The sequence below is a fragment of the Elephantulus edwardii genome, unplaced genomic scaffold, assembly GCF_000299155.1.
Source record: "Elephantulus edwardii isolate Elephantulus edwardi_28Jun2011 unplaced genomic scaffold, EleEdw1.0 scaffold00031, whole genome shotgun sequence".
Lineage (NCBI taxonomy): Eukaryota > Metazoa > Chordata > Mammalia > Macroscelidea > Macroscelididae > Elephantulus > Elephantulus edwardii.
The window spans coordinates 9,276,661-9,289,115 of NW_006399781.1; the positions used below are offsets into that span (position 1 = coordinate 9,276,661).

The window sequence follows — 12,455 nt, forward strand, 5'->3', positions numbered from 1 at the left end:
ACAGAGCGGAGTTTAGGGCTGTTGTACATAGGGTCGCTATGAGTCACAAGCGACTCGACGGCACGTAACAACAAACAACAACAGTATTCTTGGTTGACAGTTGTGTTCTTTGAGTGTTTGATATATGTCCTTCCACTCTCTTCTTGCCTGCATGGTTTCTGCTGAGAAATCGGTATGTAATCTTATCTACTCTCCTTTGTAGGTTACTCTTCGTTTCTCCCTTGCTGCTTTCAGGATTCTCTCCTTATCTTTGGTTCCAGTAAATTTAACTAGGGTGTTTTTCTCTTGGGGTCTATTCTATATGGCGTTCTCTCAGCTTCTTGAATATATATTCTCTCATTCTTCATTATGCCTGGGAAGTTTTCCTCTAGTAATTGTTCCACAACTTTTTTGGTGTCTTTGCTTGCTTCTTTCTGTTCTGGGTTTTCAATGATGCGCATTTTATTTCTCTTGATGGTGTCCCACATTATTCTTAGGGTTTCTTATTTCTCCTTCCTTTTTTATTCTCCTTTTTGCTCTAGTAGATCAGTGATGACAATTCCGTCTTCTATTTCACTGGTTCTGTGTTTCTTTTCAACTCTGCTCATATAGCCCTCCATCATGTTGACAGCATCTGAAAATTGGGCCTCATATTTTGGATTATGGTTTCTTGTTCTTCCAGTGCTGCTAATGCCTCGTTTGTTTAATCTGCATTGTTCTGGATTGTTGTTTTGTTTTTTGTTTTTTTTTTGAGCTCTTCTTGGTTTTTTCCTGTAATTCTTCAAGTTTGTCTTTCCTCCATTGAAAATATTCAGTCATTGTTCTTTTAAATTCTGTGTCAAAAAGTTCCATCAGACTTTCTGACTTTAGGAAATCTATTGATACTGTGTCACCCTATGCTTATGTAGTGTGTGGGATATCTTGGTTTCTTTGAGACATTGATCTGAAGACAATGCTCTAAAAATCAATTGGTCAGCTACTCCCCTTGTGTTTTTCTCTAAACTTATGACTCCAGGGAAAGGTCATTTCAGAGCCTGTGAGAGCAGCCTCTTGTAGGTAAATCAGAATAAGGTGCTTCAGGTTAAAGGCAAGTTGATTAACTGGAAGTATAGGCTCAGGTGTGGAATCAATGGCAGGGTGTGGGGCAATCACAAGAGTGGGTCAACCACTTGGGGGAACCTCACTCAGACCTCAGCTGTCCAAGTATGCTCATGATTGAAGTCCCTACTCAAATTCCATCTGTTCATCTCCCACCCAGCAGTTCTCACTCAGTGGTCCCTGCCCAGCGGCACATACCCAGGTGCCCTCACGCAGCAGCCCCTGCCCAAGCCGGATCCTGGGTCTACAGGGACCCAGGAAGACTCCTTCAAATTCCCATAAAGCAGTGTGGTTTTATGTCCCTGTAGCTCCGAAACGAATTGTTCCAACAAAAGTTCTTATTCAGATTCTTACTGTCCACATTGTGCAACGGACCCACTGGGTTTTAGTGGGGCTTAAGAGAATTCAGTCTATTTCCCCACTAAGCTTTCTCCTTTCAAAAAAGTCCCACAAAAGCTCGGCTAGCGGCTTGCGGCTTTGGCTGGTTGTTTCCACAGCAGGACCGAGGCTTTGTGTTCTGTAGTTCAAAACTAATTGTTCCAACAAAAGTTTTGATTCAAATTCCTACTGTCCATATTACACCACAGACCCGCTAGGTCTTAGTGAGGCTTGTAGAATTCAGACAATTTTCCCTCTAAGCTTTCTCCTTTCAAAAAAGTCCCACCTGGATTGACTTTTTAATCATTACATAATACTGTTTCTTGTTCTTACTTCTTATTTTAATTTTTGCTTTAAAGTTTATTTTATCAGAGATTAATACTGCCAATCCTAATTTTTTTTTTTGTTTGCCATTACTTGGTTTATCTTTTTTTTTTTTAACCTTTGACTTTTAACTTATTTTTGTGTCTAAGTTTCAGCATTCTGTCACCCTCTGTCTCTTGACTAGTGTAGTTAATCCATACACATTCAGTCTAATTACCAGTAGATAGAGATTTCCTGGTGTCATTTTGTTGTGCCTTTATTTCTCATGGTGTTGATTATGTCTTTTCCTTACTAACTTGGTTTTGCTTATGGATTCTCTTTTTATTCGTATAATTTCTGTTGATTTTTGTGTTTAAAATTTCCTTTTTTTATGCCAATGAAGAGGTGTGTTAATATTCTTTGTGGTTACCATGAAATTGACTTTTATCTTCCTAGGTTTAAAACAGTAAGTTCTTTGACTACTTCATTTATTCCATCTTTTTGTTTAGTCAGTGTTTTTAGAATGGGATACCTGATCTTTGTAAGTCGGCTTGAAGAATTCTAACAGCATGACAGTTTGACCACTATATTTTTTTAAAATGCCTATCTTTGAACATCATTTCTTCTGAGTTGTCATGGAAATCATGAGGATAATCTTTCGTGGCAGTTAATAAACTCTGCACTTAAGTTGTCTTTTCCATATTCATAGACTGAATGGTTGCGCATGTGATACTTCATCCTTCTCTCTCAAGTCCATTTTCCTAAATTGCCTCTTACCATTAGTGTCCCTCTCCTTTCTTTTGTTATACGACCTTTCATGATTTCCTGTCACATATCACCTCTTGGTTATATGATAACTACTTGATTTCTGTACTGCTGATCTCCTGTTAAGTCTCAGAATAATATGCAGCAGCTCATCATTAAAGGCAAATAAAGAAACCTGATGAAGAATGATTGGTTTTCTTTTCAGGAATTCACTTGCGTTTCACTAACTATCATTTCTATCTTGTTTCCTTCTAAAATTTGCAGATAATAATTATTTGAATGTTATTATTTTTCCTTCAGACCTTTGAAGATTTTAAAAATGACAAACAAGCTGTGGAATATCAGCAACGAATTGTGGATATCTTGTTGAAAGTAAGTATTCAAAGAATACATTTCTTTAGTGCTCTTTATATTAATATAATGGAATCTTTATATTAATATAATGGAATTCTTTTCTAGCAAGTCCTGAAATGCTCTTGTATAAGTAAAATGATATTCTGCAATCATATGTTAGATTTTTATTTTAATACCTCTGTTCCCAAGAGGTGACCGAAATGCTAATCATTCATTCAGGAAACAGTTCATATATTTCATTTTTATGCGGGTTATTGGGTACTTCTCTTGAGAAATGCATATTATGATAATTTCTTTCTTATTGTGATTGTATGCAATTAAACTAAATTCAGGGTGCCTTAAGAAAGAATTAGTATGAATAATTTTCCTGTGTCTCATATTACCATCCTTGTGCTGTTAGGTAGTGCCATAGCTTTACTAAGGCCCTGAAATGACAGGTGACATTCAGGATGATTTCACACATCCAGCAATGATAATCCCAGTCTGTGTTTCACTAGATTCAGTACAATGCTATTTTGAGATCCATGTTACTGCTAATGAATGAGTACAGAGATAGGCTCTTCTCCTTTCCATCTGCACAGCTTCAGTCAGGCCAGCTCCTTGTTCTGGTTAAAACCTCTTTGGCTGGGAAATGGAAATTTCATCTCCTTAGGGAGTTCTGGTGGCCTAGTGACAAGAAACTGCACTTCAATCCGGAAGGCATGCAGTTCGCATCCATCAGCTGCTCTGTGGGAGAAGGATAGACAGTCACCTCCTGTGCAACTAACTGCCTCTGAAAACCCACCAGAGGGTCAGCTGTGGGTTGGTTCCGACTCTACTGTACACAACAATAATACAACAGTGACTTTTAATTTAGATAAGGGATGACTTTTGATTAAGGTTACTCCAACCTATAAAGATACTTTTCTGTAAACTCAAATGTTGTATATGTTGTTATGTGCATTTGCTTTAGTTCTTTATACTTTTAAAAGGATATATATATACTTTCTGTTAACTTTATAAGGTAAACAGTGTAAATATGAGAATGTTGTGATGATCAAATCAGAACCAATGTATAGCACACCCTCCAGTGTGTTTTCACAGGCTGTGAATTGGATGGGAGAAGATTCCTCATCTTTGTCTTGTGGAACATTTGGGACTGTGTGCCTTTGGAATTGCAGCACAGCTTCTCACCACTAGGGCTCCAGAGCTATGAGTGATGGAAAGGTCAGAATAACAATGGTTTGTTGTTACTTACCATTGAGATGGAACCAACTCATAGCTGACCATCCACTGCGTTTTCAGAGGCAGTTACTTGCAAAAGAGGAGCTTTCCCATCTTTCTTCCTCAGAGCAGCTGGCAGATTCTAACAACACTCTTTTGGGATGGCAGTGCAGCTCCTTACCACGAAGCCATCGTTGTAATGTGCCATCAAGTCACCTGGGACTCATAATGTACAATAGCTCTTAACCTTGCTCTTTCCTAAGCCAGTTGTGCTCTTAAGTGCCATCGAGTCGCCTGCGACTTATAGGGACCCTGTGACCCTATGTAGTCAGTCTGACTGACTCCAACACACCTAACCTCATTGCCCCAGTTACTGTATAAATCCATCTTATCTGGGGTCTTCGATTCCTGCACTGTCCCTCCACCCTTTCAAGCATGATGGTCTTCTCCAAGGACGGGTCCCTCCTGGCCATGTGCCTAAATTATGTGAGATGGAGCTTCAGAATCCTAGCTCCAAGGAGAAACTTGGTTTCAGTCTCTCCAAGACAGACCAATTTGTTTTCTTGATGGTCCATGGTATGTTCAAGACTCTTCTCCAGCACCACAACTCAAAAGCATCAGTTTTTCTTCTGTCAACCTTAGTCATTGTCTATCTCTCTGATGTGCAGCAAGTAATTGCGAAGACCATGGACTGGATCAGAGGCACCTTAGTCTCTAGACTGACATCTTTGCTTCTCAGTACTCTGGAGAGGTCCCTGACAGCAGATTTTCCCAAAGCAATTTTGTCTTCCTGACTCCTGGTGCCAAGATTGTTGATTGTAGAGCTGAACAAGCTGTAACTGTTAGCAACCTCAGTCTCTTCTCCATCTTTCATGGCACTGCCAGTTGGCCCAGTGGTGAGAATCTTTGTCTTCTTGATATTGAGCTTCAAGCCATCAAGCAAGGTTGTGTCAACTACATAACATGATTGCCACTCGAGCTGCCTAACAACGGTTTGTTTTTGTGTACCGTTGAGTCGGAATCAATCCATAGTTGACCTTCCAATGGATTTTTAGAGGCAGTTAATTGCAAGGGAGAAGATTGAAACTATAGAACAATATCATTGATTACACATCAGTTATACACAATCAATTGATTACACGCTGAAGATTATCCAAAAACGACTAGAACAGCACATCAGCAGAGAACTGCCAGAAGTCCAGGCTGGGTTTAGAAGGGGTCATGGTACTAGGGATATTATAGCTAATGATAGATGGATCTTGGCTGAAAGCAGGGAGTACCAGAGGCATGTCTATCTGTGCTTCATTGATTATGCAAAGGCATTTGACTGTGGCGTTTGACTGTGTGGACCATAGCAAATTGTGGCTGACTCTGAGAAGAATGAGAATCCCAGAACACTTGATCATGCTAATGTGAAACTTATACTTGAACCAAGAGGCAGTCGTCAGAACAGAGCACGGAAACATTGCATGGTTCAGAATTGGGAAGGGCCTACGCCAAGGATGTGTCCTATCTCCATACCTTTTCAACCTGTATGCAGAACAGATCATCCAGGAGGCTGGGCTCTATGAGAAGAAATGCGGCATCAGGATTGGTGGACGATCTATCAACATGCCGATGACAAAACCTGCTTGCTGAAATTGAGGAGGACCTGAAGCACTTGCTGCTGAGGGTCAGGGACTGTAGCCTTCAATATGGATTGAGGCTCAATGTCAAGAAGACAAAGATTCTAACCACTGGACCAATTGGCAGCATCAGGATGGATGGTGAAGAGATTGAGATTGTTCACAGCTTTAGTCTGCTTGGCTCCACAATCAACACTCTTGGCACCAGCAGCCAGGAAATTAAAAGGCGTATTGTGATGGGAAAGTCTGCTGTTAGATACCTCTCTAAGGTACTGAATAGCAACGGTGTGTCTCTGGAGACTAAGGTGCATCTGGTACAGGCCATGGTCTTTGCAATCACTTGTTATGCTTCAGAGAGCTGGACAATGACCAGGGAGGATAGAAGGAAAATTGATGCTTTTGAGCTTTGGTGTTGGAGGAGAGTGTTGAGGGTACCAGGGACTGCTAAGAAAACAAAGAGATTCATCCTGGAGAGGGTTAAACCGGGCTGCTCCTTGGAGGCAAGAATTCTGGGACTTCGTCTGACATACTTTGGACATGTTTTAAGGAGGAACCGGTCCTGAGAGAAGGACATCATGCTTGGGAGGGTGGAGGGCAGGCGCAGGAGGGAAGGCCCTCTGGGAGGTGGACTGATTCGTTGGCTGGGGCAATGAGGATGAGTGTATCGGAGACAATGAGATTGGCACAGGGCAGAGCAGAGTTTAGAGCTGTTGTACATAGGGTCGCTTTGAGTCGCAAGTGACTCGATGGCACATAACAACAACAACTCCCACGGATTAGCTGGTGGCCTCGAACCATGTGCCTTCAGGATTGCAGTGCAGCTTCTTGTCACAAGGCCACCAGAGCTCTCTTAACAATAGTATAGTGATGTTGTTGTTATGTGCCGTTGAGTCACTTGCTACTCATAGGGACCCTATGTACAGCAACGCTAAACTCTGCTCTGTCTTGTGCCAGTCGCACTGTCTCTGATACACCCATCCCAATTACCCCAGTCACTGAATCAATCCACCTCATAGAGGGCCTTTCCCTGCTGCGCTGTCCGTCCACCCTGCCAAGCATGATGTCCCTCTCCAAGGGCTGGTCCCTCCTTACAACATGTCCAGAGTATGTTAGACAAAGCCTCAGAATCCTTGCCTCCAAGGAGCTGCCTGGTTTAACCCTTTCCAGGATGAATCTGTTTTCCTAGCAGTCCATGGTACCCTCACTACTCTTCTCCAGCACCACAGCTCAAAGGCATCAGTTCTCCTTCTTTCCTGCCTAGTCATTGTCCAACTCTCTGAAGCATAACAAGTGATTGCAAAGACCATGACCAGGAATTTTTTTTTCTTTCTTATGTAAATTGGGAGGTAGGAAGCCTGATTTAGTAGAATGACATCACAAACTTATCAGGGATACATATTTCTTCTGACATACTGCTTTTATGACTGGCACATGGCTTCTGTCTTTTGATCCATGATTTCTGCTCAGGTTCCTGTCATTACATTTGTACTCTCCCCCTCTGCTGCCCTTGGGTGGATTCTAAAACATAGAACCCTTGTAGGACAGAACAGCACTGCCCACAGGCTTTCCTATAAATCTTCACAGAAGCAAACTTTCTCCTACAGAGTTCCTGTGGGTTCGAACCACCAACTCATGGTAAGCAGCTGAATATTTTTACCCACAGTACCACCAGTGTTCCTGTTTACATTCTAACCAGCCTGAAATTATAAAGAAGTGGGGTTTACTTTTTCCCCCCCAACATACTTTGTTGTTGTTGTTTTTAAAACATGTTTAGTAATTTATATAATTAGTCTGCCCCTAGAAACTTGTTGCAAGTGAGGGCTGCAACTCTGCTTATATCATATTGACCAGCGCTTCTATGGCCCTTTAGCTGCCATATAAGCTATGGCTTACGTCATTTGGGATAGAAAGGCAGTTTGTATTCTGGGTGATGATGTTAACTGAACATATGTTGTTATGAAGTTCCACGACTAAAAAAAAATATTATGCTTGAGTACAAGTTCCTGCCACACTCATCACGTTTAACGTGACTTCCAAAATTCTGCAGGATTTGTTGTTGTTGTTGTTATACTGGTTTATTTAGAAAAATTGAGTACATTACTTCCACACAAATTCCTTACCATTTCCCTAATCCCCCATCAAATTGTGCAACCCCATGATTAATTCACCCCTGCACACGCTCACCCCTCTCTGCAGTATTTTTTATGTTCTGATTTCTTTGTAACTTGTGCTTTCCACTTCCACACACCCTACATAACATACTCTTCAGTCATATGAAGTCATTGGAATTCAGTGACCTTTCTGTCCCATACTTATGTGACTATATGTTCTTCATGTGGGGTTTTTAATCTGCCATGCCTTTTTCTTCCCTCTCTCTACCCTTTTTGCATGAATTAGTTCAGATGTCTCCTATGAAGAACTCTTTCCCCGCTTTATGTTTCCATTTGTTTCTCCGTCTCTCTTAATAACCTTTTAGCATACTGCATTATAATTGTCTACACGTTCTCCCCTTGAAATTGAGATATGAATGTGTTCTTTCCTTTCTCTTTGATGGTCACCCCCCCCCCCGCCACTGTTTTGACATTTACAGAACTTAGCACATTTCCTGAGACCTTGTCCACTGGACTACACCTAACAACAGCAGTCTCCTTACTCACTTAGTGCCATCAAATCAGATGCAGCCATGGCTGAAACTCCAGGGAGTTTTGGGAGGCTATGAATTACCCAGGAAGAGCTTGGCCGTTTTTCTCCCATGGAGCAGCTGGTGGATTCAAATCACAAGAGAGGCAGAACCTTTAGGTTAACGGCACAACTCCCTGTCTCTTGTGCCACCAGAGCTCCCCAGTAATTTTTAAATTACAAGAATAGATTAAAAAAACAATTGTGGTATATTTTAAAGCATAAAGAAGCTCCCTTCCTCATTTGTTAATGGACATATTTCAGTAGAGCTGTTTCCATGTCTTCCTGTTATGTGCTTTTGAGTCAGAACTAACTCATAGTTGACCCTCCAACGTCAGGCGGTAGGTAGATTACACAGAAAGAGATTACTCATCTTTCTCCTGCAGAGCAGCTGGTAAATTCAAACTACTTGCCTTTGAGTTGGTGCAGTTCCTTCCCACCAGGTCACCAGAGCTCCCTCTTCCTGTGTCTCAGGTTAAGGATTCTCTTTTAAGACTTCAGAGAAGAGCATGATTAATTTCCTTTGAAATCCCATGTTTGTCCCTCTGACAATTCATTCTCATCCAGGTGGTGCTTAGAAATATCCACAAAATCATTAAAATGTTTTCAGAGTCTGTGGGTAGTTGCAGCCCATTTCTAAACTGTATTAAACTCAATTGTGGCAGTCAATAAAAATCTTTTCATGGGCTTTCAGTAATGAGGCTCTCCCCAGTTGTATAGTTTTTTTTTTATGTCAAACTGAATGATGTATTGAACAAATGATCTGTCTCTCTCTTCTCTTTTTAAAAAATCAGGTTATGGTGGAGAATTCTGATTTTACTCCCTCACAAGTTGGATGTCTCTTTACATTCCTTGCCCGTCAGCTTGCAAAACCTGACAATACGTTGTTTGTAAACAGAACCCTTTTTGATCAGGTGAGGTCTGGAACTATTTTTCTTCTATTCAGTGTTCATACAAAATAGACTGGATTATACTGTTTTTTAATATGATAGATTATTAGGTGTCTTATCAAGTCGAGGTCATTCTGGTGTAAGTTCGAATCGCTCTAAACTAGTTTTTTGTTTTATTTCAAACTGATGTCTTGTGGATAATAGGACTTTACTTCATAACTTGGTACTATAACAGTGTAGTTTGTGGAGATTGATTTATAGAGATTCTCTCCCTTCACCTGTTCTATTGCTCTAAATTGCATACACTTTGTTACTCGTGAGTTTTCCAATTTAAGAGTCTTCCATCTTACTTGAGAGTAAGACTTTAATGATCATCATCTGAAGGAGAAATTACTTTTAGAAGATTTGAACTTAGTTAATACATGACTTGGACTCTGAAAGTGCCTTTTACATTTTGATAGATAGTTGGAGACTTTAATTTATGTCTTAAGATATTAATAAGTATTAATTTATCCAAGGTCACACTTAGATCTTTACTAAGAAACAACTGCTCATTGCCACTAAGTCAGAACTGAATCATTGCTGACCCTCCAGGGGATTTTCAGAGACACAGGAGGAGAATGCCCATCATTTCCCACAAAGTAGCTGGTGAATTCAAACTACCTGCTTTTGGGTTGGTGGAGCAACTTCTGACCCACTAGACCACCCAAACTCCCTTTATTACTAGCAGGAAATGTTACTATTAAATATTTAAAAAATTGAGATTTAAATTCAGGTGACTTGAATCCAAAATGTATGCTTTGCTTGATACAGGGTATCAAGGAACTGAACGTTAAGATATATAAATGTTCTAGTCATGTTTCCAAGTAGTAAAGAAATGTAAGGTATGTATAAGTTGTTAAATGGCTTATATACTTGAGCCTGATGTTTTATGTATATATTTCAGTCAGTTGAGAAGATATCATACAGATACTGATTCTGGTGGAGTGGTAACAAGGACACTCACTCTTATTTTCATTGTGACAGTGTTATGACGTGCATGCCCATCAAACGTTACTCTTTCTTTTATCAGGTCCTTGAGTTCCTGTGTAGTCCTGATGATGATTCCCGACACTCTGAAAGACAGCAGGTATGAGCAACCAGGACTCTCTTCCTCCTTTGTAATTTTTGCTAAAGAGAGAGAATGATGACAGAGTTAAGTTATAATGAACTCTTCCATGCCAGAACCCACTAGGGGAAAATGTGTGACAGACAAAGCTAAAGAAATTGGCAACTACAGAATTGAGTGGATGATTGTCAGGGGCACAGGTATTCAGAGCTCTTATCAAGGTAAATTCCTTAGACATATTGGACCTGTCTTTGCATAAAGCATGGCGTCAAAGAGAATGTTTCATCCTTTCCTATTATGTAGAAACAATTGGCATTTATTTTCTACTGTGTCCTGACTCTGGTAACTGCTACTGTCTGCTGTGGCCCTGAACCAGAAAGTGACTGGATCCCTGAGTGTTGAGGCTTTCAACTTTTGGGAGTCCCCCATGGCTCTGCTGAATTAGGGCTGAACATTCCTCTCTTCCTGCAATGATCACTGAAAGGCAGAAGCTGTTAGGTGTGTGCTTATTTCTGCCTGTGCCACTTTCCTGATCGTTCTTCCTATGAATACTCTTCTTTTCAAGCTCACCCACTATAATTGTGAGCACTCAGAGTCATCCCCTTTTAAATTGATAGCCAGACTTTATTAGGTAAGTACATTACAAACATTAACTACTTTGAAAACTATGTGGATTTTTTATGGAAATGGTACACACTTAGGAGGTTGAGGTTCAGATAACGGACATAATGACCCTTTATTTCTCTATATAGCTGCAGCTCAATACCTGCTACACAATAGGAAAGAGAATGCCCAAATTTTAGTTAGTTCTTAAAATTATATTGACTACAGGGAGGAGTGGGTAAAGGAAATGGGAAAGATCTGGAGTGAAAAGCAATGTGTACGAACTTCATAAATACACCAGAATAAAAGAAAGAGAAAATTGTGTTGAATACAAACATTGGTACATAGATTCGGCCTTCTGCTCTTATTTCTCTGTTGATGTTAAGATTGAATCTTGGAGTATCTGTTACTTTTACATAAAATGATAAAAACTTTTAATATACATTACCAAGCAATAAATGAAACCTAAATCTAATGTTAAGGTTAAACTTGGGAAACTAATCATGCTATACTGACATTATTTATTAGAACTCTACTTCAAAATAATCTAGTTTTTCCTCCTCATTAAAAAAAAATCCCAAAATGTTTATTAACTTTGTAAGCAAACCATTAAAAAAACAAACAAAAATGGAAGGGAGAGGAGGAAGGAGTCAGAGAAAGGGAAAAGGTAAAAATCACTAAGATAGCATAATTTAGAGGAAGATGGGAGTGTGGAAGTATGGCAAAGAGTCAGTGAGAACTTGAAAAGATGGGGTGATAATTGAAATACCTATAGTAATTCTATAAAACACAGTGTATATGACTATACAAAACACAAGGTACTTGAATAAACCCAATATAAAGGATAGCTTGTTTAAAATACAATGTACATGAATGAAACAGTATATATATGAGTATGCAAACCAGTAAAAACTATGTAAAAGAAATACAGGAAATGGATTAAAAGTTGCCTACGGTCATTATAAGATTACAACCTGGTTCCTTCCTTCTAATCTAGCACTGTTTCCCTTATTCCATTTGTTCCATGTCAGAATGGGTTCGTGCAGTATTTTGGAGAAGTGTCCAGTAGTGTGCTGATAAATGTTTAACAAGTATCTTGCCACATGTAGATCCAGTGTGGACGTAGGCTGCTATTTCCATTTATGTAAATGACTAAGACCAAAGTGACATAGTGAAAACTTGATGCCAGAACTTAATTGATTCGTCCACAATAGGCTTCTTCTTTCTCCAGGTTTTGGCTTTCCTTTGGTTTTTTACAGTCTTAACAGCCATCTGTGGACACACACTTTTATTTTGCCTTACTAATATTTTTTCAATCACATTCTTGCATAGAGATTGGCAAGCTTTTCCTTTATAGAGGTTGTTGTTGTTTGTTGTTATGTGCCGTTGAGTCGTTTGCGACTCATAGCGACCTTATGTGCAACAGCCCTAAACCGTGCTCTATCCCATGCCAATCTCATTGCCTCTGAC

The 12,455-nt window shown here is 39.9% G+C and overlaps 1 protein-coding gene across 2 annotated transcripts in view; it reads left to right on the top strand.

Moving 5' to 3' along the window:
* VPS8 (vacuolar protein sorting 8 homolog (S. cerevisiae)) overlaps positions 1–12,455 on the top strand; it is a 351,425-nt gene that overhangs the window by 166,641 nt on the left and 172,329 nt on the right. For both annotated transcript variants that reach the window (XM_006884085.1, XM_006884086.1), the window contains exons 27-29: positions 2,824–2,895; positions 9,179–9,298; positions 10,347–10,403. In XM_006884085.1, the coding sequence (XP_006884147.1) occupies positions 2,824–2,895; positions 9,179–9,298; positions 10,347–10,403 (249 nt within the window). The remainder of the gene's footprint in view (positions 1–2,823; positions 2,896–9,178; positions 9,299–10,346; positions 10,404–12,455) is intronic.